We start from the raw sequence: 24,060 nt of genomic DNA on the forward strand, positions 1-24,060 counted from the left end.
TGTTGTCTAATTTTTCATTTAACTGTCTGGAATTGTTGTCTAATTTTTCATTTAAGTGTTGTTTGAGATTTTCGTTATCTTGTTTGTTCTGTTCTCTAAGTTGTTTGAGATCTTAATTATTATTGTCTAATTTTTCATTAAGGCTGTCGTGTTTTTCATTAAGCTGTTTGATCTGTTCACTAAGCTGTCTAGAATTGTTGTCTAATTTTTCACTCTGTTGTTTACCCTGTTGTAGCAATATTGCCATAATTTGTTCCAAGGTAACATTACCTACTCTATTCTCTGTACTGTTTGATGGTGTATCTGCAATTGTCCCGTTTTGTGTGACCATTTGGTCATTCTGTAATTTACAAAAAGGTTTGCCAGTCGGATGTACACTGTCAGTCACTATTTCGGAATTAAATAAATCTGTCCTACTTTGAGTTTCCTGTTCATTTTCATTAGAATAATTCGTCTGTCCGTTACGTGAATTTTCCAAACCGGGTGTGTTAAGCTGGGCAGCGCTCATTACAATATAGCTTCCCGCGTCATCAATTGTCGTCAAATTAACAGAGGAGACAATTGAGTTCGTTTGTTCATCAGTAAGATAAAAATCATCATTAGTGGTTGGAACGCACTGATTGTCAGTGAACGCAGGATTGTCATCATTACACTGCGTGTCACAATTACTATCGGTCACGTTGTTTAAGTCGGTAATTGCATTCATTATACTTCGCGATACACTATTCACAGTCTTTCGCGGCATTTTTACTATAGTCACAATTGTTCACAAAAGAAATAAGCACAATGCAAAAAGCAACAAACAAAAATACAACAGAGCAACGAATTGCCGATGATCTGAGGAAAGAAAGACATAAAATTAGTAAAAGCGTTGCGCCAAATGCTAATTATATTAAGTAAATAAGAGCAAATATCTGACTACTTTTCAGAAGATTCTCAACGAAATACGATCCTGGACCGGATGTCGCCAAGTGTAACTTCCCCGGAGAAATTTGAAAGACAATATTTAAATGTTAATGGGAATAGAGCCAAGTGTAACCTCCCTGCAAAAATGAAAGAAAAATTTATTTAAATGTGAATATTCATCGTGCTAGGTGTAACCTTCCCACAAATACAAAAATGAAAAGAATTGAATAGAATGGCAAATAGAGCCAAATGTTAGCTTCCCACAGTAATAAAACTCAATGATAATAACAATGTGCAAAAATATTAAGTCCCTACAAAATTAACGTTAAGATCAACCTTATAAATTTTATAAGGTCATCTGCGCCGACCGTAGGCCCTGTGCAATAATCAACCTGATAAATTAAATCTGGGAGGAAAAGCAAAGGAAATATTGTTTCAATTGTAATGATTATTTTCTTAAAAAATTGCTTTGAGAACAAAATTATTATTGGGGCGATTCTTGAACAAATTAATTACAGTTAACATACATTACATTATCAGATGTGCGCAATGCTGCTTCATTACCTTATTTTAAAAAAATATACCTCGTCCTGAACCTTGACCAGAGACCCATGTCGACGCCCGCCGACTCCTCACACACAACTCCGACTGTCTCTCGCGCGCTACTAGCACTGGCGAACTACATGCTCTCGCGACTCGCTACGTACAACAACTGCCTCGCAACTGAAGTACATGCTCTCGCGACTCGCTACGTACAACAACAGCCTCGCAACTGAACTGAACTCTCGCGCGGTCAAGCGCAGACTAGCAACGATAAATAACTCTCTGGTCAGAGATTCTGTCATGCCTCGCCATCGCTGCTACTTAATACATACGTGTTTCAACTGCACTAATTAAGTTCATCGATAGCATACTGATATGTGAACACTGTTTTCTGATCCACTTCGAGACTGAAACATCAGCACACCATTTTAATACATCAGATGCATGCATCAGGGCCGTAGAGTTTACAATGTCATTTTGTGATTGCTAGGTTCTCCTTCAGTGCCCCCTACAATTTTGATGTTCCTCCGCCTCACCTTTAGCCGTTTTCATTTCCCACCAGTGAATTTCGTCCAATAATGAATCAGTGCGAGATAAGCTGTCTGTGATCACTTTTATCATGTTCATTGGTTGTAGACATAATCAAGACAAAAAGTTGAAAAAAAGTGCTAATTTCGATACCAGAAAATATTACAAGTAGCGCTTTCGAATTACGTTTCATGTGTCGATACTACTCGCACATTCTCTCTCTTTCTTATAAAGATTGTCTTTCCAGATAATGAATCTTGCTGCAGCTTGTGTTTCTGCTGTTTCGTAATTTCTGTAACTATCCACTGTTTCTCCACTTTTATTCGATATGCAGTCTGTAATTGTAAGAATTCTGCTAACCATGAATAGCCTCGCTTTTACTAATGGAACACTGTTACATAACAATAATATGCAACAAATTGTAATTGGTTCTCTGATAACCTATCAGTAGAACAAAAAATTATTCATCCCTCAATATCGAGGAACGCTTATGTCCCGTTGGTAGTCAAAGGGTTAGAGCACTGCACTCTTAATTTGGACGGCTGGGGTTATCAGCGGTTTTCGTAAACTTGTTCAGTTGAATTGCTCCCCATCATTTGTCTTATGGTTCAAATGGCTCTGAGCACTATGGGACTTAACATCTGAGGTCATCAGTCCCCTAGAACTTAGAACTACTTAAACCTTACTAACCTAAGGACATCACACACATCCATGCCCGAGGCAGGATTCGAACCTGTGACCGTAGCGGTCGCGCGGGTCCAGACTGAAGCGCGTAAACTGCTCGGCCACTCCGGCCGGCATTTGTCTTACAGCATCAGTGCTGTAACACCGATGACCCCGTCCATGGCTGGACTTGAGCTCCATCTAACAAACTTTTTTCTTCCTAATATCACAGTTCGACGTGATTTAGCTATCAAGTTCCATGGTCCATCAGTCCTCACTATCTCCCCATTAGTCATCAACCATCGCCATTCACACGGGGTGGTTATAATTAAAGTGCAGCTACTCACAGAGGTTCAATAAAGACTGTTATTATAGTGTGGTAGTGAAACGTGATAGATACGCTAATGCATTCATGTGGAACCGATTTATAGTGTAAAAAATTAGTTGCAGTTGTGGTTACCATGTCCAAACCTGGACCTTTGAATATAAGAAAAGTGTGGAAATGTTTCCATATGTAATGAATTAGGAATGGGATGTGAGCCGAAAAGATCAAACAAGTGAGAAAGGCATAAAGTTGAGTTTGTTACTAACCGTCTCTTACACAGTTCATTCAATTTGAGCACCTGAGAAGTCGATGACTTGCTACATCTTTAAAACGATGTGATCAACAGTTGCTCGCAGCAGTCCTGTTGAAATTAAGAAATGTATTCCTGTCTACTGGCCTTCAGATCAGGTGGAGTCCGGACATGTCCCTGATAAACACGTTCTCCTAGATATCATCATAGCTAAAACGTCAATGGATACAGATCAGGTGATGTTGCAGGCCACACATCTAGAAAATATCCGGAGGTAAGACATTCGTGGATGCTTGCGTTAAGCAGATCTTTCACTGGGCGAACGACATGAGGAGTTGCCCCATCTTACATGAGAACAGTGGTTTCCACATAGCTGCGTCTTCCAAATCTCGATAATGTGTAGACGTCACGAGCATCTGACATACTCTCTGGGTGTATTCTGTTGAAAGAAGACCGGAGCGAGAATAAAGGTGCTTGTGAATGCACAGCACACAGTCGCATACGGCAAGTACAATGGCTGTTCGTGCACAACGCATGGTTTAACAGTACCCCAAATTCGACAGTTCTGTTTATTCACTGCATCCTGCAGTGTAAAATGTGCCTCGTCTCTCAATGGAATATTGCCCAGCAATATGTTATCAACTTCTATCCGTGCCAGAAACTGAAGAATAAATTCAGAATGTTGCTGCGGATTATGAGGTTTCAGTTGCTGCACCATCTGGATCTTGCATGGGTACCAGTACTAAATAGACTGAAAATCTTTCGACACTGTTGACTAAGGGGTGGACAATTCTCATGACTCTGAATGAGCACTACAACTACCTGGGTCTGTGTTGGATGGTCAGTTACAGCAAAAACAACCTCGTCAATAACTCCCACCAAGATAGCACGCCTTCGTCTTCCAGGTGCCACACCTGTTTTTTCTATCTTTATAATCATCTTCTGTAAACCATTTAATGACACTGGACCTCTCGTCAAAACTTTTAGTCGGAGGTACTTTCTCAGTTCAGCTCTGTAGTTGCTGCCATTCGCATAAAACAGATTCACTAACAGCACACAGTCTCTCTTCTCGATAGCTATACCATTCACTCACGTCACAGCTTGTCAAATGACAGTTTGAATGTCATACCATGATACAAACAGTAAACAATGCCAGACTTGCAACTGGTGTGCAAAATTGGAACTAATATTTTTCCAGCATAAATCAGTTCCATGTTAGTGCATTAACGTATCTTCCAAGTTTCACTGCCACATGATAATTACAGCCTACAATAGCCACACAGTACATTCTTTCTACGAGGGTTGTACCAAAAGTAAGATTCCCATATTTCTCACAAATAGAAGACAATGTTTATGGTTATTAATTTATACATCATTGAAAAGCTTATACTTTTGTCTGTTTTTTTCGACTTAGTCCCCATTTTTTTTCGACACACTTTTGAAGATTGTGCTCCAGGTTTATTATTCCTAAGTCGAAGAAGTCTCCCACCAACCCATTGAGGTAGCGTGTGACCTCTGATTGGACTTCATCGTCGCTCTTGAAGCGTTTGCCACCTAAGTGTTCCTTTAGCTTGGGGAAGAGGTGATAACTGCTGGGGGCTGAGTCCGGGCTGTGACGACAGAGTCCAACAACTTCTCCTTGTTGCCTTCCCTCTCACATTGTTGGAGAAACTTGCGAGCACAGTCAAGGTGTTGCTCCTTGTGTCCATCAGTCAGCATCCGAGGAACCCAGCGAGCACACACCTTGCGATAATCCAACGTTTCTGTTCAAGTTCTTTCAATAGTTCAGTGGGAAACTTCAGGAATGCGTTCAACAAGTTCACAGACAGTGACCCTCCGATCTTTGAGCTGCTCACTGTTGATCTTCTGGACAATCGCATCCGAAAGCGCCCGTCTTGCACTCCGTTCTTTATCATGGAGTTCCGTGCAACCCTCTGCAAAAGCCCTGCACAATTTGCAGACGTGCTGAATAGACATACACTCTTCACCATAAACCTCTGACAGTTGACAATGAGTTCCTTGCTTGGAGAAACTGGAGTACTACTCGAACATCACACTTGGTGGGAGCGACGATCAACACTTCCATCTCTGATGGCTGCTAAACCAACACTGAGCGACATAGCGAATCGCCGACAGGCGGGCTCGAGAGTGGGAGAACCACTGCACACAGCACTGTTGTCAGATTTAGCCTACAACCTTCCATCGAGGCTGTAGCTCCTTGGGAACCTTACTTTTGGTACAACCCCCGTATCCCTCTATAGGTTTAGCCTTTCCTGAGTCAAGGATACGTCACTGATGTAATGCCATCTTCCTGAATCTCCCATATTGTCCAACAATCATCTTTTATGATTTTAACACCACTAAACTGTGCACCCAGATACGCAGCCTTTCGACACAGACTTACCTAAATCAGTACTACTCAGCACAGATTTTTTCACTTTCTGGTGACGCTGGAATACTGAGTAGCGGTGTTAGTCAAGTTGCTGTAATCATGCTGCTTCTGGTAACCAGATGGCATCTCGTTTCTCTACTCTGTCTCTCTCTCTCTCTCTCTCTGTGTGTGTGTTTGTGTGCGTCTGTCTGTTTCTCTCTCAACAGTTGGGTATGTTTCCAGTTAACATTGTTTGCAAGCGTACTATTACTCTGCAGCCATAAATTCTTGTGTAAACTCTTAAGAAAATTCAGATAAATTGAACAGATCTGTGTATTGGCGCAGGAATTACTACACTACTGGCCATTAAAATTGCTACACCAAGAAGAAATGCAGATGATAAACGGGTATCCATTGGACAAGCATATCATACTAGAACTGACATGTGATTACATTTTAAATAACGCAATTTACGTGCATAGATCCTGAGAAATCAGTACCCAGAACAACCACCTCTGGCCGTAATAACGGCCTTGATACGCCTGGGCATTGAGTCAAACAGAGCTTGGATGGCGTGTACAGGTACAGCTGCCCACGCAGCTTCAACACGATACCACAGTTCATCAAGAGTAGTGACTGGCGTATTGTGACGCGCCAGTTGCTCGGCCACCATTGACGAGACATTTTCAATTGGTGAGAGATCTGAAGACTGTGCTGGCCAGGGCAACAGTCGAACATTTTCTGTATCCAAAAAGGCCCGTACAGGATCTGCAACATGTGGTCGTGCTTTATCCTGCTGAAATGTAGGGTTTCGCAGGGATCGAATGAAGGGTAGAGACACGGGTCGTAACACATGGGAAATGTAACGTCCACTGTTGAAAGTGCCGTCAATGCGAACAAGAGGTGACCGAGACGTGTAACTAATGGTACCCCACACCATCACGCCGGGTGATATGCCAGTATGGCGATGACGAATACTCGCTTCCAATGTGCGTTCAACGCGATGTCGCCAAACACGGAAGCGACCATCATGATGCTGTAAATAGAACCTGGATTCATCCGAAAAAATGACGTTTTGCCATTCGTGCACGCAGGTTCGTCGTTGAGTACACCATCGCAGGCGCTCCTGTCTGTGATGCAGCGTCAAGGGTAACCGCAACCATGGTCTCCGAGCTGACAGTCCATGCTGCTGAAAACGTCGTCGAACTGTTCGTGCAGATGGTTGTTGTCTTGCAAACGTCCCCATCTGTTGACTCAGGGATCGAGACGTGGCTGCACGATCCGTTACAGCCATGTGGATAAGATGCCTGTCATCTCGACTGCTAGTGATACGCGGCCGTTGGGATCCAGCACGGCGTTCCGTATTACCCTCCTGAACCGACCGTTTTCATATTCTGCTAACAGTCATTGGATCTCGACCAACGCGAGCAGCAATGTCGCGATACGACAAACCGCAATCGCGATAAGCTACAATCCGAAGTTTATCAAAATCGGAAACGTGATGGTACGCAATTCTTCTCCTTACACGAGGCATCACAATAACGTTTCACCAGGCAACGGCGGTCAACTGCTGTTTGTGTATGAGAAATCGGTTTGAAACTTTCCTCATGTCAGCACGTTGTAGGTGTCGCCACCAGCGCCAACCTTGTGTGAATGTTCTGAAAAGCTAATCATTTGCATAGCACAGCATCTTCTTCCTGTCGGTTAAATTTCGCGTCTGAAGCACGTCACCTTCGTGGTGTAGCAATTTTAATGGCCAGTAGTGTACACGTATCGCATGATTTATTTTATGGTCAGATCATTATGTTTCTGAAGGGGGAACATGTGTATGTTCTTGCGTTGATAATAACTTCTCACAACTTTTCAAATCATTTACGGCATGGATTCAGAAATTATTACCTTTTTCGTCTTACGAAATTATATTTTGATTTGTGTCTGATAATTACAAATATTTTTGAAAAGGAAGTAGTTAGTCTAGCTGTGCTTAATAACTGTCATTGGCTAAAATTTTACCTGTAAGATATAAAAAAAAAAATGTATGGTGAAGTGATGCTTTTGTATAACTGTTACGTTGTGAACTCCAAAATAGATGAAATTAAGGAATTCAGTTTGTAGTGACTTATAAACAAGGCAAGGTTCAACAAAACAAGATGCATAAGCTCAGGATGAGGTACAGAACAAACCGCAAATGTCTACAATAAAAATTTGAGATTAAAATTTTTATGAACTTTTTCCTATCTTTACACAAGTAAATCGACAATTTCAAACATATGATAATTGGTACAGCATAAGTAAGAAATGGGTAGTGGCAATACACAAGAAAATGAGAGGATACAAAAAATCCGAAATGGATGAGTCTAGAAAGACTGTCATAAGATTAAATAAATATGTGTAAAAAAGGAAACTAAATTCAGTTTATAAACACAGAAAAAAACTGGTACTGTAACAGTCAATAAATTGTACAATTTTAAACGAGAAAAGATTAACATGGCTTCACTAGTACTTATTTGGCCCGCAGCGTCAGATTATAGGTGGTAATCAAGTGTCCTAGTAAAATTGTTTTGAAGTATCCACATCACATTTATTTATTGGTTTGTGTATTTAACCATATTAGGGATCTCTGACGCTCACAGCAGACCAGAGAACTTGCAGTTTACAGTGTAGACATATTTATTTTATGTTATAGTTGAAAAAAGAAACATGGGGTATAGAAATATTTTAGAATGTGGTAACCATAGCACTTATACTACATGAAACATGAAAACACAAAAATACCAGGAAAAAGGGTAAAGGAGTTAAGACGCCGCATTCATTGATTCATATATCATGTTCCGTAAACTCCATCATGAGGAAGAGCCTTCACGGACATCAAATAAGTCAGTTTAAAAATTAACTGGGAGGAACAGCCACTGCAGCTGACTTCTGTAAAGTACTCTAGGCCTACTGGTCTCCAAGAACTCTGCTCACTGTCTATGTACTGCAAAAGTTGAAATGTTTAACATAAGCTTACATCACCAAGGCCAGGTACAGTGATAAATTATGGAAGGAGTTGCTAATAAAGTACTCTTTCACTGTAGCTTTGAACGTTTGAGGATTTCCCCGTTTCCTGCCTTATGTTTGCCAGTGACCTATTTAAAACTTTTGCAGCAGAATACAAAACTCTATTCTGAATCCTAGAAGGGGATGCATTATTTGTATTTCTAATGTTGTCGTTTCAGATTTCACAGTTTATCATTAATTCACAATTATTATTAACCACAAACGTCTTTTGGGAGTACATGTATTGCCAAGTGAGTAAGAACCAGTAAAACCCCAATTCTCCTATATATAAAAATATCTGACTACTTTACGAATATGTTAATGAGTTAAATATTTGACCTTAAGAATGTAGGCAAGGAGAAGTTTAGGAGAGCTTTGAAATTATGCTATAAGTTCGCTGGAAGTCGCTAAGTGTTCTCATTATGAATCGCTAGATAGTTATAGTCTGGGTAATTTGCACTTCATTTTAAGAAAAAGTTAATTTTTCATATTGCAATGTTAATGGTGCCATACCTTCTGAACTATGTTTCGTACAGTGATATAATTTTGCAGCTACATTCAGTCGTATATATGGGTACTGCTGGCGCTAGTAAAGACGGAATAAATTAAAACGTCATGTCTGTTGCTGAAGCTTCAGTGCGTGAACAACTGAAATGTGGTAAACGATAAACTTTTGTCATTTCATATTTTGTGGGGGTGTAAGCGAGAGAAAGTTTTTCAAGGATTTGAAATTATGTGTAAAGTTTGTTGGAAGTTGCTGAGAGCTCTTATTCTCAAATGCTGGATGAATAAAATCCAGGTATTTACGTGCAGTCAGTTAAGCTGCCTCAAGACAAACACACAGTTTCTGACAGTAACACTTTATGACTGAAATATACCATCATAGACTGAAGAATAACTGTTATACAGTGACATAGTGATTTTTGTTGTCTCTGACAGCTGAGTTGGCAAAAATCTGTCCACTGGAGTAGTATTCAGTGCCTAAACGAATCTAATATATATATATATATATATATATATATATATATATATATATATATATATGGATTTGATCGTCAGTTTCTTTCCAAGTATTTCCTAATGTTCTTAGGATGAATTCATTAAATCTAGAGGCCAGTGATTTGAACTTAGCATCATCTGCCTTAGACTTCCTTTCGTTTGGGGCTTGAATTCATTTGGCTTGCTTTGTTTATTCATTTGATGCCTAGTAATCTACTGAAATGCCTTTGTTTTGTTCCGGTTGCTTGTAGTGTACCGTTCAGTGTTGATCAAAGTGAGCCCACTGCGTTAAAAAAAAATCATTGTGTTCCTTGCTCAGTAGACTCCTCTCAGCTCCCTTGAATTTCCCTAAAGAAGAACTGGGCTGGCAGTGTGGAAAGAATTTGTTTTGGAGAACTAAAATTGTTATTTATTCTGTGCCCTTGATAAACTTTTTTCTGTTACTCGCACAGAAAACGTCCTTTGAATCGTGCTATCTGAGCTTTTACCATTCAGCGAAACTGAACTTTTTCCTTCTCAGCTAAATTCGCTTGAGGAGGGTGATCTACTGCTGTCGTTTTGAGACTCTGAGTAAAAGTGTTGAGAATGTAGATTGTGGTATATTTGGATTCAGCGAGGAGTAAAGATAGAGCTGACACTATTCCAAAAGGAAAGCCGTCGGTTTATTTTTGAAACCAGGAAAAACCATAGCTTATGTTATTCCATAACTGAGTGTTTATAACGCAGAAGGACTTGACATAAGCACTAGTGTTATTGAGGAGAGGCTAGAGTAATCAGGAATGGGAGAATATGGCAGCTGATGAATGTTGTTTATGTAGCAGTGATGTAGCTGGGCAGAGATATCTGGAATAGTGATTACTGGGAATCGGTTACACAAACAAAGTTTACCACAATTACCCTTCAATACAGCAAGAAAAGACAATAGGTTGGTGCTTATAAAAGTCTTTTTATATTCTGCTTCGTTTATTGATCTTTGGCAGTACATTAAGGTCACAAATTGCCATACAATTTCGTAATGTAGATGTACATGGAATATATACTTTTGATATTCAGATACCACCGAAAAAATAACGTTATTTTCATTGTCTAGTTGCTGTGCAGGTGACTGAAAATGGCCATTTAGTGATTGCATCTTTAAATGATAATGTTACCCATACAACTCATTCCTGAATAAATCCAGAAGTAACGGCGATTACTACAGTTCGACCTTTTAATTATTGCAATATAACACATTAAATGATTTTCACAGGAATGGCTAGCTGCACTTCTAGGTGATCTTATATGTAGCTTTTTACATAAAAGATCGCGTAGAAGAACAGAAGAAAATACAGCTAATGCATTTTCGTTTCGATCCTCTAAAGATGGAAAAACGAACATCTTTTTCAGAAATGGACTGTCGTAAGAAACCAGTCTTAAAATAGATGTGCTAAGATAACTAACACTTTAACGACTGAAAATAGTCGCAGTCACTTCGGTATATGCTACTGGTACCGCTGTGTGATTTAGCAAAGTAGTTTGCCGTAATTCTTTACAAAAACTGTAGTAAACAAAGCCACAATTACTTTTTCACAATTATAGATCTTTAAAACTGACCGTTGGTTGCCAATATATATTCCGCTGTTGTGGAATTCTAGTCAGATACCTAATGCGATTAAACTTTCGATTCTGCTTTTTCCATCCGCATGATTGCGTACGGTAGGAACATGTGAGCCACGCAGACGTGGAGGAATGACTATTAGTGTATGTGCACTTAAGGAGTCTTTCACACTTACTTAATATAAGACAAAAAAGTTGTAAAATGAATATGATTCTAATAGCCAGCCGGCTGGAGTGGCCGTGCGGTTCTAGGCGCTACAGTCTGGAACCGAGTGACCGCTATGGTCGCAGGTTCGAATCCTGCCTCGGGCATGGATGTGTGTGAGGTCCTTAGGTTAGTTAGGTTTAAGTAGTTCTAAGTTCTAGGCGACTGATAACCTCAGAAGTTAAGTCGCATAGTGCTCAGAGCCATTTGAACCATTTCTAATAGCCACATCTTCCAATGTCGCTGTTTGTTTCTGAGTATTTGTTGCTAGAAGACATTTCCACGAATCGTAAATTGCACAAGTGCTTATCTGGTGGTCGAAGAACTTACTTTATAGACTGCAACTATATAAAAAAGAGAACGAACATATAAAAGTGAAGCCTTTGTGTATTTAATGGAACTTAGCTTCTACGCCAATAGTTCTGCTGTTGAAACAGTTTCACGTTTCTACATTAATGATTAGAAACAGAAAGAAGTAACCTAAAAAAGAAGTATTGATTCTGATTAGAGAGCGAAGCTGTTTGTCAATAAATATGGTTAGGTCTAACGTCTGAAGACGACGAGGTTATTGTAAAGTTTACACTTTGAATGGACAGCGATGCAGAACAAAATGGAAGATTTCATTTCCAAAGGGACAAGCCGCAAATTCATCTTAGGGAAATTGAAGGCAGCAAGGAACATCTAAATCTGGATGAGGGGACAGGACTTGAACTTTGCCCTTTTTGAATGAAATCTAGAGTCTTATGCACTGTGCGGCAACAATACGACGCCCTCACGTATTGTTGTAGCTGTAGTGTGCCGATTTGACAACAGCTCATGGAATGCGTTTTTCTTGTGCAAGAGTTACCATGTTTATGCAGTTCTGGCAGAGATATGTGTCTGTATTTGAGCAGACATGTTACTGTCTATTGAATGTTGTGTTGTAACATGAGACCTTTCAGTTAGAATAACTGAGTGATCCCCCCATGAACCATGGACCTTGCCGTTGGTGGGGAGGCTTGCGTGCCTCAGCGATACAGATAGCCGTACCGTAGGTACAACCACAACGGAGGGGTATCTGTTGAGAGGCCAGACAAACGTGTGGTTCCTGAAGAGGGGCAGCAGCCTTTTCAGTAGTTGCAAGGGCAACAGTCTGGATGATTGACTGATCTGGCCTTGTAACAATAACCAAAACGGCCTTGCTGTGCTGGTACTGCGAACAGCTGAAAGCGAAGGGAAACTACGGCCGTAATTTTTCCCGAGGGCATGCAGCTTTACTGTATGATTAAATGATGATGGCGTCCTCTTGGGTAAAATATTCCGGAGGTAAAATAGTCCCCCATTCGGATCTCCGGGCGGGGACTACTCAAGAGGATGTCGTTATCAGGAGAAAGAAAACTGGCGTTCTACGGATCGGAGCGTGGAATGTCAGATCCCTAAATCGGGCAGGTAGGTTAGAAAATTTGAAAAGGGAAATGGATAGGTTAAAGTTAGATATAGTGGGAATTAGTGAAGTTCGGCGGCAGGAGGAACAAGACTTCTGGTCAGGTGACCACAGGGTTATAAACACAAAGTCAAATAGGGGTAATGCAGGAGTAGGTTTAATAATGAATAGGAAAATAGGAACGCGGGTAAGCTACTACAAACAGCTTAGTGAACGCATTATTGTGGCCAAGATAGATACGAAGCCCACACCTACTACAGTAGTACAAGTTTATATGCCAACTAGCTCTGCAGATGACGAAGAAATTGAAGAAATGTATGATGAAATAAAAGAAATTATTCAGATAGTGAAGGGAGACGAAAATTTAATAGTCATGGGTGACTGGAATTCGAGTGTAGGAAAAGGGAGAGAAGGAAACGTAGTAGGTGAATATGGATTGGGGCTAAGAAATGAAAGAGGAAGCCGCCTGGTAGAATTTTGCACAGAGCACAACTTAATCATAGCTAACACTTGTTTTAAGAATCATGATAAAAGGTTGTATACATGGAAGAAATCTGGAGATACTAAAAGGTATCAGATAGATTATATAATGGTAAGACAGAGATTTGGGAACCAGGTTTTAAATTGTAAGACATTTCCAGGGGCAGATGTGGACTCTGACCACAATCTATTGGTTATGACCTGTAGATTAAAACTAAAGAAACTGCAAAAAGGTGGGAATTTAAGGAGATAGGACCTGGATAAACTGAAAGAACCAAAGGTTGTACAGAGTTTCAGGGAGAGCATAAGGGAACAATTGACAGGAATGGGGGAAAGAAATACAGTAGAAGAAGAATGGGAAGCTTTGAGGGATGAAGTAGTGAAGGCAGCAGAGGATCAAGTAGGTAAAAAGACGAGGGCTAATAGAAATCCTTGGGTAACAGAAGAAATATTGAATTTAATTGATGAAAGGAGAAAATATAAAAATGCAGTAAATGAAGCAGGCAAAAAGGAATACAAACGTCTCAAAAATGAAATCGACAGGAAGTGCAAAATGGCTAAGCAGGGATGGCTAGAGGACAAATGTAAGGATATAGAGGCTTGTCTCACTAGGGGTAAGATAGATACTGCCTACAGGAAAATTAAAGAGACCTTTGGAGAGAAGAGAACCACTTATATGAATATCAAGAGCTCAGATGGCAACCCAGTTCTAAGCAATGAAGGGAAGGCAGAAGGGTGGAAGGAGTATATAGAGGGTCTATACAAGGGCGATGTACTTGAGGACAATATTATGGAAATGGAAGAGGATTTGGATGAAGATGAAATGGGAGATACGATACTGCGTGAAGAGTTTGATAGAGCACTGAAAGACCTGAGTCGAAACAAGGCCCTCGGAGTAGACAACATTCCATTGGAACTACTGACGGCCTTGGGAGAGCCAGTCCTGACAAAAATCTACCATCTGGTGAGCAAGATGTATGAAACAGGCGAAATACCCTCAGACTTCAAGAAGAATATAATAATTCCAACCCCAAAGAAAGCAGGTGTTGACAGATGTGAGAATTACCGAACAATCAGTTTAATAAGCCACAGCTGCAAAATACTAACACGAATTCTTTACAGACGAATGGAAAAACTAGTAGAAGCCGACCTCGGGGAAGATCAGTTTGGATTCCGTAGAAATACTGGAACACGTGAGGCAATACTCAACTTACGACTTATCTTAGAAGAAAGATTAAGGAAAGGCAAACCTACGTTTCTAGCATTTGTAGACTTAGAGAAAGCTTTTGACAATGTTGACTGGAATACTCTCTTTCAAATTCTAAAGGTATCAGGGGTAAAATACAGGGAGCGAAAGGCTATTTACAATTTGTACAGAAACCAGATGGCAGTTATAAGAGTCGAGGGACATGAAAGGGAAGCAGTGGTTGGGAAGGGAGTAAGACAGGGTTGTAGCCGCTCCCCGATGTTATTCAATCTGTATATTTAGCAAGCAATAAAGGAAACAAAAGAAAAATTCGGAGTAGGTATTAAAATCCATGGAGAAGAAATAAAAACTTTGAGGTTCGCCGATGACATTGTAATTCTGTCAGAGACAGCAAAGGACTTGGAAGAGCAGTTGAACGGAATGGACAGTGTCTTGAAGGGAGGATATAAGATGAACATCAACAAAAGCAAAACGAGGATAATGGAATGTAGTCGAATTAAGTCGGGTGATGTTGAGGGTATTAGATTAGGAAATGAGACACTTAAAGTAGTAAAGAAGTTTTGCTATTTGGGGAGCAAAATAACTGATGATGGTCGAAGTAGAGAGGATATAAAATGTAGACTGGCAATGGCAAGGAAAGCGTTTCTGAAGAAGAGAAATTTGTTAACATCGAGTATAGATTTAAGTGTCAGGAAGTCATTTCTGAAAGCATTTGTATGGAGTGTAGCCATGCATGGAAGTGAAACATGGACGGTAAATAGTTTGGACAAGAAGAGAATAGAAGCTTTCGAAATGTGGTGCTACAGAAGAATGCTGAAGATTAGATGGGTAGATCACATAACTAATGAGGAGGTACTGAATAGGATTGGGGAGAACAGGAGTTTGTGGCACAACTTGACCAGAAGAAGGGATCGGTTGGTAGGACATGTTCTGAGGCATCAAGGGATAACCAATTTAGTGTTGGAGGGCAGCGTGGAGGGTAAAAATCGTAGGGGGAGACCAAGAGATGAATACACTAAGCAGTTTCAGAAGCATGTAGGTTGCAGTAGGTACTGGGAGATGAAGAAGCTTGCACAGGATAGAGTAGCATGGAGAGCTGCATCTAACCAGTCTCAGGACTGAAGACCACAACAACAACAACAACTGAGTGATAATTAATTTTCATGTTATGTTGCGAGCCCATACATCTGTTTATTTCTAAGTGTGTTTCCTCTCACTGACTATAATTTGTATTTTAATGTTACTTAATGAAGCTGTTGTTTCTTTGCATTCCAGTGCCAGCCTCTTTTTACACTTCGTTTATTTAATTTTTGTGGGAAAAGAATCCTTACAGCTTCTTACTGTAATATTCGTAGTTCATCTGGAAATAAACTTCATTAATTATTTATTCTGGTTTTGTACTCCTAACTGAAATAACGTGGTAGATGTAGTAGGAGCTTTAAATTGTAAGTACTCTTCTTAGGACAATCTCTTCCAGGTGTTAGAGCAGTGGTAGACAACCTGATACCTACCGCCAGCTACTGGCCATTTCAGCTTTCATGGTGGGCGGTTGACGGTAGGTGTTTTAAAAAAATTTCATTAAGTCTTCATAAAACTTTGACATAAAATATTTGGTACGTAGTTGTTATTATATTATTTAACTTGCTATTAGTCATCTTTATAAATTTTAAGAGTAAAGTTACTTCCCTGCTTTATAAATAACCATTACTGTCCAACTGGGGGCAGTTAGGAAGTCTTACTACTGACAAACGAACAAAAGTGGGTGGTAGGTAATAAAGGTTAAGTGTCACTGCGTTAGAGTATTTATTGTAATCAATAACATGTAATCAATAACATGTGACTATGTAGTCATCAGACAATCCTACAGAGAAGACTGTTCACAGGGAAACTATAAACGGTTACACTACCCCGTCCATTCTTGATGTCATAAGAGATTCTATTAATTTATTCATGTGTCAACTGTCACATTTTGTTCCCATCACCCCTCCTCCAGTCTCGAAAACTTGTACTCTCCGTCTGAAACCCTAATTCGCTATCAACATTACGATGCGTTTACGTCGCGCACATCTTTATAAACTGTGCATATCTGCATAAACTATGCTTAACATAGAGCTTGATATTGTATCGGCATCCAAAAGGCCACTTGCCCTAAAAAATATGGAAGAATAATGATGAAGAATATCTTCATTACAGTTTTCGTACTGAGTAAGATATGGTTCTCTGAGAGATGATTTGGTATAAGTGTTATAGGTACACAGTTTGGAAAATGTATGAATTGCACATGGGATCACAGTGTAGGAGTATAGGAATGTCCATGCGCTTTTAACTTATGATTATTTAATCTTCAGTGCCTCTTTTAAGATGTGCTAGTGAATGTTAATTAATTATCATTAGCTACACAGATCTATGAATGACAATCCTGTCGTGCTTTTTACACCCGACGAGAACTTTCCTATCCAAGGTGCTTTACCCATCTCAAGTACCATGAGGTTGAACTTTTACAGACCACGGAGACACAGGATGTTGCCTACAGGATTAGGTGGTGAAATAACCTGTGGTACTATTCTCCGACTGCCGTAGCGCACTGAGGACTACGGGGGGAAGAACTTGGCGGGACATCTACGAACATCCTGCCGCAACTACCACATTCTACTCGTGACGGCTGCAGATACCGCTTATCGTTGTGTTCTCCGGCCTAGTCAACGTGTAGTTCGAACGCCGTTTTGTGCTGCAGACTTCGTTGCCACGACAGTGAGCACGCTATAGCGCGTGGTGAACTTCTTGCTGTTGGCGTCGACTGCGTTGTTCCCGCTCTTGTTACTGACGTTGCTATTGTTATTGCTGTCAGCATCGTCTTCTATCGACACGAGCTTTTGTCGCAGAACTTCTTTCATGCAGTCTTCTAGGAACGCTTGCTGCAGCGTTTCTGGCAAGCGCTCCACAAACGGGTTCACGGCTGTCACGGCTTCTGTGTGAAAAAAAGAGTTGTTTTTGAAACAGAGGCAAGTATCAAACTTCAGAATAAAGAAAGACTAGTAGCTAGTTTCTCTGGGCTTCGTGTTTGTTATGAGGCCCACACAATTTAAGGCGATAAACATCAATACCTGCTTTAATCTGTTATTCACGTTCTACAACTTTGTATAAGAACCGTATTATCAATAAGTAACAAACAAGTTAAGACAATTAGGCTGTTTCACAATAGAAAATCTGGTGTCTTTGTTCTCTAACCAACCTTAAGCATTGTACATGTTTTTAAATTCTTTTAGCAACATTACTTTTAAGGCGTGAAGCGTCATTTAAATTTTAAGATAAAGTGCAAATACTGAAGTAATCTGGCTACGGCCCATCTCTATCATCCTTCCGGCAGGTTAAGAAAGTGCCGGGATGGGTGATAGTTAGCTGACTACGAGAATATTGGAGACTAATCCAGGTGGCCAAATAGTCAAAACGTTATTGGAACATTCATTAATATAGTTATAGAACTGGAGAAAGTGGCGAAACTTAAATGTGTTGTGATGAAATGCCTCCAACAGTAAATGCTTATTTGTCATACAGTTGTTGTTGCTGTTGTGGTCTTCAGCCCTGAGACTGGTTTGGTGCAGCTCTCCATGCTCCTCTATCCTGTGCAAGCTTCTTCATCTCCCAGTACCTACTGCAACCTACATCCTTCTGAATCTGCTTGGTGTATTCATCTATTGGTCTCCCTCTACGATTTTTACCCTCCACGCTGCCCTCCAATACTAAATTGGTGATCCCTTGACGCTTCCAGTCAAGTTGTGCCACAAACTCCTCTTCTCCCCAATCCTATTCAATACCTCCTCATTAGTTATGTGATCAGCATTCTTCTGTAGCACCATATTACGAAAGCTTCTATTCTCTTCATGACCAAACTATTTATCGTCCATGTTTCACTTTCATACATGGCTACACTCCATACAGATACTTCCAGAAACGACTTCCTGACACTTAAATCTATACTCGATGTTAACAAATTTCTCTTCTTCAGAAACGCTTTCCTTGCCATTGCCAGTCTACATTTTGTGTCCTCTCTACTTCGACCATCATCAGTTATTTTGCTCCCCAAATAGCAAAATTCCTTTACTACTTTAAGTGTCTCATTTCCTAATCTAATTCCCTCAGCATCACCCGACTTAATTCGGCTATATTCCATTATCCTCGTTTTGCTTTTGTCGATGTTCATCTTATATCCTCCTTTTAAGACATTGTCCATTCCATTCAACTGCTCTTCCAAGTCCTTTGCTGTCTCTGACAGAATTACAATGTCATCGGCGGACCTCAAAGTTTTTATTTCTTCTCCATGGATTTTAATACCAACTCCGAATTTTCTTTTGTTTCCTTTACTGCTTGCTCAATATACAGATTGAATAGCATCAGGGAGAGGCTACAACCCTGTCTCACTCCTTTCCCAACCACTGCTTCCCTTTCATGCCCCTCGACTCTTATAACTGCCATCTGGTTTCTGTACAAATTGTAAATAGCCTTCCGCTCCTTGTATTTTACCCCTGCCACCTTCAGAATTTGAAAGAGATATTCCAGTTAACGTTGTCAAAAGCTTTCTCTAAGTCTACAAATGCTAGAAACGTAGGTTTGCCTTTTCTTAATCTTTCTTCTAAGACAAGTCGTAAGGTTAGTATTGCCTCACGTGTTCCAACATTTCTACAGAATCCAAACTGATCTTCTCCGAGGTCCGCTTCTACCAGTTTTTCCATTCGTCTGTAAAGAATTCGCGTTAGTATTTTGCAGCTGTGACCTATTAAACTGATAGTTCGGTAATTTTCACATCTGTCAACACCTGCTTTCTTTGGGATTGGAATTTTATATTCTTCTTGAAGTCTGAGGGTATTTCGCCTGTCTTATACATCTTGCTCACCAGATGGTAGAGTTTTGTCGTAACTGGCTCTCCCAAGGCCATCAGTAGTTCTAATGGAATGTTGTCTACTCCCGGGGCCTTGTTTCGACTCAGGTCTTTCAGTGCTCTGTCAAACTCTTCACGCAGTATCTTATCTCCCATTTCATCTTCATCTACATCCTCTTCCATTTCCATAATATTGTCCTCATGTACATTGCCCTTGTATAGACCCTCTGTATACTCCTTCCACCTTTCTGCTTTCCCTTCATTGCTTAAAACTGCGTTTCCATCTGAGCTCTTGACATTCATACAGGTGGTCCTCTTTTCTCTACACGTTTCTTTAATTTTCTGGTAGGCAGAATCTATCTTACCCCTCGTGAGATAAGCCCCTACATCCTTACATTTGTCCTCTAGCCATCCCAGCTTAGCCATTTTGCACTTCCTGTCGATCTCATTTTTGAGACGTTTGTATTGCTTTTTGCCTGCTTCATTTACTGCATTTTTATATCTTCTCCATTCATCAGTAAAATTCAATATTCCTTCTGTTACCCAAGCATTTCTACTAGCCCTCGTCTTTTTACCCAATTGATCCTCTGCTGCCTTCACTACTTCATCCCTCAAAGCTACCCATTCTTCTTCTACTGTATTTCTTTCCCCCAATCCTGTCAATTGTTCCCTTATGCTCTCTCTGAAACTCTGTACAACCACTGGCTTAGTCATTTTATCCAGGTTCCATCTCCTTAAATTGCCACCTTTTTGCAGTTTCTTCAGTTATAATCTACAGTTCATAACCAATAGATTGTGATCAAGGTCACATCTGCCTCTGGAAATGTCTTACAATTTAAAACCTGGTTCCTAAATCTCTGTCTTACTATTATATAATCTATCTGATACCTTCTAGTATCTCCAGGCTTCTTTCATGTATACAACCTTCTTTTATGATTCTTGAACCAAGTGTTAGCTATGATTAAGTTGTGCTCTGTGCAAAATTCTACCAGGCGGCTTCCTCTTTCATTTCTTAGCCCCAATCCATATTCACCTACTACGTTTCCTTCTCTCCCTTTTCCTACACTCGAATTCCAGTCACCCATGACTATTAAATTTTCGTCTCCCTTCACTATCTGAATAATTTCTTTTATTTCATCATACATTTCTTCAATTTCTTCGTCATCTGCAGAGCTAGTTGGCATATAAACTTGTACTACTGTAGTAGGCGTGGGCTTCGTGTCTATCTTGGCCACAATAATGCGTTCACTAAGCTGTTTGTAGTAGCTTACCCGCACTCCTAGTTTTTTATTCATTAGTAAACCTACTCCTGCATTACCCTATTTGATTTTGTATTTATAACTCTGTTTTCACCTTACCAAAAGTCTTGCTCCTGCTGCCACTAAATTTCACTAATTCCCACTATATCTAACTTTAACCTATCCATTTCCCTTTTTAAATTTTCTAACCTACCTGCTCGATTTAGGGATATGACATTCCACGCTCCGATCCGTAGAACAGCAGTTTTCTTTCTCCTGATAACGACGTCCTCTTGAGTAGTCCCCACCCGGAGATCCGAATGGGGGACTATTTTACCTCCGGAATATTTTACCCAAGAGGACGCCATCATGATTTAACCATACAGTAAAGCTGCATGCCCTCGGGAAAAATTACGGCTGTAGTTTCCCCTTGCTTTCAGCCGTTCGCAGTACCAGTACAGCAAGGCCGTTTCGGTTAGTGTTACAAGGCCAGATCAGTTAATCATTATCGCATGGCACCGGTATATTTGCTAATGCGTAAATGCGGAACCGATTTACCCTGGAAAAAATTACTCCCACTTTCAACCCCCGCTTGCATATCTGACTCTATGATAAGAAGAAAGACGTACAGAAATGTTTCCATGTGTTTGCGAACAACAGAAAAGGGCCATGAGAATAACTACAAAATGGTTCAAATGGCTCTGAGCACTATGGGACTCAACTGCTGTGGTCATAAGTCCCCTAGAACTTAGAACTACTTAAACCTAACTAACCTAAGGACAGCACACAACACCCAGCCATCACGAGGCAGAGAAAATCCCTGACCCCGCCGGGAATCGAACCCGGGAACCCGGGCGTGGGAAGCGAGAACGCTACCGTACGACCACGAGATGCGGGCGAATAACTACAAAAATATTAATGGGGATTATTGTAAACATATACTCAAAACAACGGGGATTGAATGGATAGTCATGAAATAACATTCTTTGCAAGAATCTTATATCTTATGTATATTATATATGTGAAAGTTTGTAAGTGTGTATGTGTGTAAGTTAGTATGTTTGTGACTCGTTCCTGCTGAAACGGAAGGACGGATTTGAATGAAATGCGTTATACCCTGAATTAACACAAATTCCATCTTATACACTGACGAAAAAAATCGCTGTGCCAAGAAGGAGTTGTGATACATAAACCGAAGTTGGTAGGCGTGTTTCTACATTTGAAATATTGTCTTTCCAGTTTCTCGCTAGTCGCATAACAGTAGTACTAGTAGCGCCACAGATACAGGCAAATCAGGTTTGCTTTAAATACACAAAACAACTTTGTTATTGCGTTTCTTCTGTGATTGGACATGATGAATCCACTTCAGTCAATAATGCCTTTAAAGGGACAAAGACGCCATTATCAACACCTCACTGAGTTTGAACGACGTCATTTAATAGGGCTACGAGAAGCTGGATGTTCCTTCCGCGATTTTGTAGAAAGACTTGACCGGAATACAGCCACTTTACGTGACTGCTGGCAGTGGTCACGATAATATTCGGTCGCAAGAAGTCCAGGCTCCGGATGGCCACCTCACATTACCGAGAGGGAATACCCTCGTCTTCGGCGTTTGGCTCTGGCGTATCATACTGTATCTGCAGCGGAAATTTGAGTAGCGGGAGACATTGCAGTGACACAACGAACTGTTATGAATCGGTTACTTCAAGGAGAGCTCCGAGCCAGAAGCCCTGTAGCGTGCATTCCACTGACCCTAAACCAGCGCACTGGACTCGCATTCGGGAGGACGACGGTTCAATCCCGCGTCCGGCCATCCTGATTTAGGTTTTCCGTGATTTCCCTAAATCACTCCAGGCAAATGCCGACTTCCTTCCCCATCCTTCCCTAATCTGATGAGACCGATGACCTCGCTGTCTGGTCTCCTTCCCCAAACAACCCAACCCAACCCTAAACCAGCGCCATTGACGGTTTCGTGGTGTCAAGCAGGAGTTCTTTGGAGGGCAGGGTGAAGGTGTATTTTGTTTTCCGATGAAAGATGGTTCTTCTTCGGTGCCAGTGATGGCCGTGTGTTGGTTAGAAGGATACCAGTTGAGGGCCTGTAACCAACGTGTAGGGATGCTAGACAAACTGAACCTGTATCTGGAGTTTTGGTCTGGAATGCGATTTAGTATGACAGCAGAAGCATTCTCATGGTTATCCAATGTACCCTTGTACGTCAGTCTCATGATTCGACCTGTTGTGCTGCCATTCATGAATAGCATTCAAGGCGGTGTTTTCCAAAGGATAACGCTCGCCCCCATGTCGCTGTAGTAATCTAACATGCGCTACAGAGGATCGACATGTTGTCTTGCCCTGCTCGATCACCAGATCTGTCTTCGGTCGAGCACATATGGGACACCAACGGACAACATCTGCGACATCCACAAACAGTATTAACCGTCCCAATTGCAGCAGTCGTGAAGCTCCATGCCACCAACTGACATCTGGCACCAGTACAACACAATGCATGCACGTTTGCCTGCAACATTCTTCCGGTTACATCGGTTGTTAATGTACCGGCATTTTACACCTGCAATGGATTACGTCACGCTTACATTAACATGTGATGTTGCAATGTTAAACACTTAAATATGTTACCTAGACAAATGCATTCCCGAAATTTCGTTACACTAACTGTTTTTTGATGTTGCTATTTTTTTGCGTCAGTGTATATATCCAAATGCATTTAATTCACTGTCCAGTTGCGACAGAGATCTGTATTTCTCTTAAATTATGTATACACACGGCCACTGTATCAAAGAATGGCGTCTGTTCTGCCGTACATGTCAGGCACTCATTTATATATATCTACTTATCAAAGGGACGGGGGTCAAAAAGACGTCTAGCCCACTACGCGCGAATACCCATACTTCAGTCATCCAGTATTTGAGAATGAGAGCACTTAGTGACTTGCAACCAACTTTATGTATAGTACTAAAGCTTTATGAAATTTTTTTCTCCCCAACATAATGAAAGAAAAGAAAATTATCGCTTGCTACATTTTTGCTGTTCACAGAGTAAAACTATAGCATGAACTATGACGTTTTAATTTATTAATTCCTTACTACTAAGTCTATTCAGATCACTTTTCGCAGATAGTAGCCACATATACCACTGAATGTAAATTAGATCCATATATAACATATAGTTCTGGAGATATGTCATATACATTAAGCTGCATGAACATGAAATTGCAGTCCAGAACACACTATAGATACAAGTGAAATGTGTTAAGTACATGTGAAATATATCTGATATGTGCATATGGAGGTAAAGCCACAAGTACCAGTAGAAAGCTCATCCTAAATCCCTGGGTCGATTTCAACCAAATGTGGTATACATGTTACCTAGGATCTGGAAAGAAATACATGG

The 24,060-nt window shown here is 40.6% G+C and overlaps 1 protein-coding gene across 1 annotated transcript in view; it reads right to left on the bottom strand.

Moving 5' to 3' along the window:
• Positions 1 to 16,321: 16,321 nt before the first annotated feature.
• LOC126195195 (juvenile hormone acid O-methyltransferase) overlaps positions 16,322 to 24,060 on the bottom strand; it is a 54,819-nt gene continuing 47,080 nt past the window's right edge. The window contains exon 6 of the mRNA XM_049933710.1: positions 16,322 to 17,503. Coding sequence (XP_049789667.1) covers positions 17,235 to 17,503 — 269 coding nt within the window. The 3' untranslated portion in view covers positions 16,322 to 17,234. The remainder of the gene's footprint in view (positions 17,504 to 24,060) is intronic.

Source organism: Schistocerca nitens, chromosome 7 (assembly GCF_023898315.1).
Source record: "Schistocerca nitens isolate TAMUIC-IGC-003100 chromosome 7, iqSchNite1.1, whole genome shotgun sequence".
Taxonomy (NCBI): domain Eukaryota; kingdom Metazoa; phylum Arthropoda; class Insecta; order Orthoptera; family Acrididae; genus Schistocerca; species Schistocerca nitens.